Raw genomic sequence first — 2,410 nt, 5'->3', positions numbered from 1 at the left:
TTTTGGATGAGAAAGAAGGTTATGCTAGTGAGATTGTTCAAACACTCACCCAAGCTCAATAAGATGTCCTGGTATCTTTCGATAAAGTTAAGGTTTTGGAGAGTTGACTTGCCCCATTACACTCTTCTTATGATGCTGCCTTAGCTGAGAAAGAAGAGCTTAAGAATGAAATTGATCATCGGGAGAGAGATTATGAAGCTCTTGAAGACAAGGCTGCTATTGAAGTAAGTTGGGCCATTTTGAACACGCACCACGATACTCTTATGGAGATAATCCAGGAAGGTTTTAACTTGAATGTTGAGATAACAAATATTAAGGAAACAGAAACTCAGTAAAGCCAAAGTTTCTCTTCACCCGTGGCTAATACTCCCAAAGGTGTTGAAACTAATCGTGGTACAGTGGTTATTCAAGCCCCTTCTGATCAAGTTGAACCTTCTGCTGCTGATTACGCCATCTTGTATACTGGTTCAGAACCTGCTTCATAGTGAAAGTTTGATTGTGAAGTTAACTAGTTTTTGTTTTGTTTTGTTGGTGAAACACTTGGTGGTTTTACCCCTGGTCCCATTTAGGGGTAATGTTTTTGGATAACATCATACCCCTAGTCAGTTTTGGGGGTTTTTTGTGAAGGAAATTAAGTTGAAACTAAGTTTAGTTTCAACTAAGGTATTAAGATATAACGTTTTTGTTCAACTTTTATGATATATCTCGTACTTGGATCCCCTATTTCAACTGGATTAAGGTTTCAGCACCGTACACAAGTGAGAATGGTGTCTCTACCGTACTTGTTTTAGCTCTTGTTCGGTAAGCCCATAAGACTCCAGGAAGCACCTCTGGCCACTTGCCTTTTGATTCTTCTAGTCTTTTCTTCAATTTGTTGATAATAACTTTATTTTTTGATTCAGCTTATCCATTGTCCATTGGATGATAAGGTGTCTAGGTGATCCTTTAATCTACCAACTTTGAAAGAATTCTGTGATTTGCGCACCTATGAACTGTGGGCTATTATCACACGATCTCTTTTGGAACTCCAAATTAACATATGATGTTTCGCTAGATGAAGTCTCTGACCTCTTTTTCTCGTATCTGTTTGAAGGCACCTGCTTCTACCCAGTTAGTAAAATAATCAGTGAGTACTAATAGAAATCGTACCTTGCCTTTGGCTTGTGGTAGTGGACCCACTATATCCATCCCCCACTTCATGAAAGGCCATGGTGTAACAAATGGATGTAACAATTCAGCTGTCCAATACATGTTGTTACCATACCTTTGGCACATGTCACATTTAGCCACAAAATTTTATGCTTCTTCTTCTATTTTTGGCCAGTAATACCCTGCTCTAATTAAAGTTTTCACCAAGGATGTTCCTCCGGCGTGATTTCCACAATGTCCCTCATGTACTTACATATTCTGTTTGAGTAGTCCTGAGATATCTTGCTAGAGGGCCGTCGAACATTTTTTGATATAGATTGCCCCGATATAAATAGTAATGAGCAGCTTTTCGACAAAGTGCCTGAGCCTTTTTCTTATCTTCAGGTAATATTCCGTACTGCAAAAAATTGACAATCTCATTTCTCCAATACCAACTTAAATTATTGAAATTTACCTCACTTTTATCTTGATCAAGTATTGAATGAAACAAATGTATTACAGAAGTGTTTTCTTCATTTGTTACTTCTACAGCGGATGCAAGATTAGCCAACGCGTCTGCCTCGACATTTTCTTCTCTTGGTATCTGTGTAATTTTCCAAGTTTGGAATTGTCTAACTAAGTCCCGTGCCTTTTCTAGATATTTCTGCATCCTCACCTCTCTATCTATATAAGTCCCCTGCATTTGGTTAACTACGAGTTGCGAATCGCTTTTGATTATGGCTTGCTCTATTCTGAGCTCTCGTGCCAATTCTAGACCTGCAATCACAACTTCATATTCTGCTTCATTATTAGTAATAGAATGGCATTTTATGGCTTGTTGTATAGTTTCTCCCGTAGATGGGATCAAGACAATGCCTAAACCTACTGCCTTTACATTTGAAGAGCCATCGGTAAATAAGGTCAAAATACCTGGATTAGACCCGTTAAATACCTGCAGTTCTTTTTTTGCCTCTGCCTGCATCCCTAGGCTAAAATCTACCACAAAATCTGCTAGAACCTATGACTTTATTACGGTTCTAGGTTGATATGTGATGTCATATTCACTTAGCTCTATAACCCATTTGGATAACCTACTTGATAACTCTTGTTTATGCAATATATTACGTAAGGGGTAGGCAGTTACTACAAAGATAGGATGACATTGAAAATAAAGCCTTAATTTTCTAGCTGCCATAATTAATGTTAGTGCAAGTTTTTCTAAATGAGGATATCGAGTTTCAATATCTAATAAAGACTTTCTAAAATAATAGATTGGAGATTT

At 37.7% G+C, this 2,410-nt stretch overlaps 1 protein-coding gene across 1 annotated transcript; it reads right to left on the bottom strand.

The window, feature by feature from the left end:
* Window positions 1-402: 402 nt before the first annotated feature.
* On the bottom strand, window positions 403-2,110 carry LOC138881307 (uncharacterized). The gene is made up of 3 exons (XM_070161520.1): window positions 1,604-2,110; window positions 1,403-1,546; window positions 403-474 (listed from the first exon to the last, which is right to left on the bottom strand). Exons 1-3 carry the CDS (start codon window positions 2,108-2,110, stop codon window positions 403-405), a joined length of 723 nt encoding a protein of 240 aa, XP_070017621.1.
* Window positions 2,111-2,410: the final 300 nt, after the last annotated feature.

This window comes from Nicotiana sylvestris, chromosome 11 (assembly GCF_000393655.2).
Source record: "Nicotiana sylvestris chromosome 11, ASM39365v2, whole genome shotgun sequence".
In the NCBI taxonomy this organism is placed as follows: domain Eukaryota; kingdom Viridiplantae; phylum Streptophyta; class Magnoliopsida; order Solanales; family Solanaceae; genus Nicotiana; species Nicotiana sylvestris.
The sequence above is the reverse complement of the archived record's forward strand: the minus strand, read 5'-3'. Positions and strand labels throughout refer to the sequence as shown.

What these genes read in the sequence shown, in the direction of transcription:
- LOC138881307 (XM_070161520.1), bottom strand. Translation starts at nt 2,110, where the DNA reads ATGCAGGCAGAGGCAAAAAAAGAACTGCAGGTATTTAACGGGTCTAAT. An exon ending in TTGATCAAGATAAAAGTGAG is followed by an intron (nt 1,547 to 1,603) that starts GTAAATTTCAAT and finishes AATTTTTTGCAG; the next exon opens with TACGGAATATTACCTGAAGA. An exon ending in GGACTACTCAAACAGAATAT is followed by an intron (nt 475 to 1,402) that starts GTAAGTACATGA and finishes ACTATGAAGCAG; the next exon opens with GTTCTGAACCAGTATACAAG.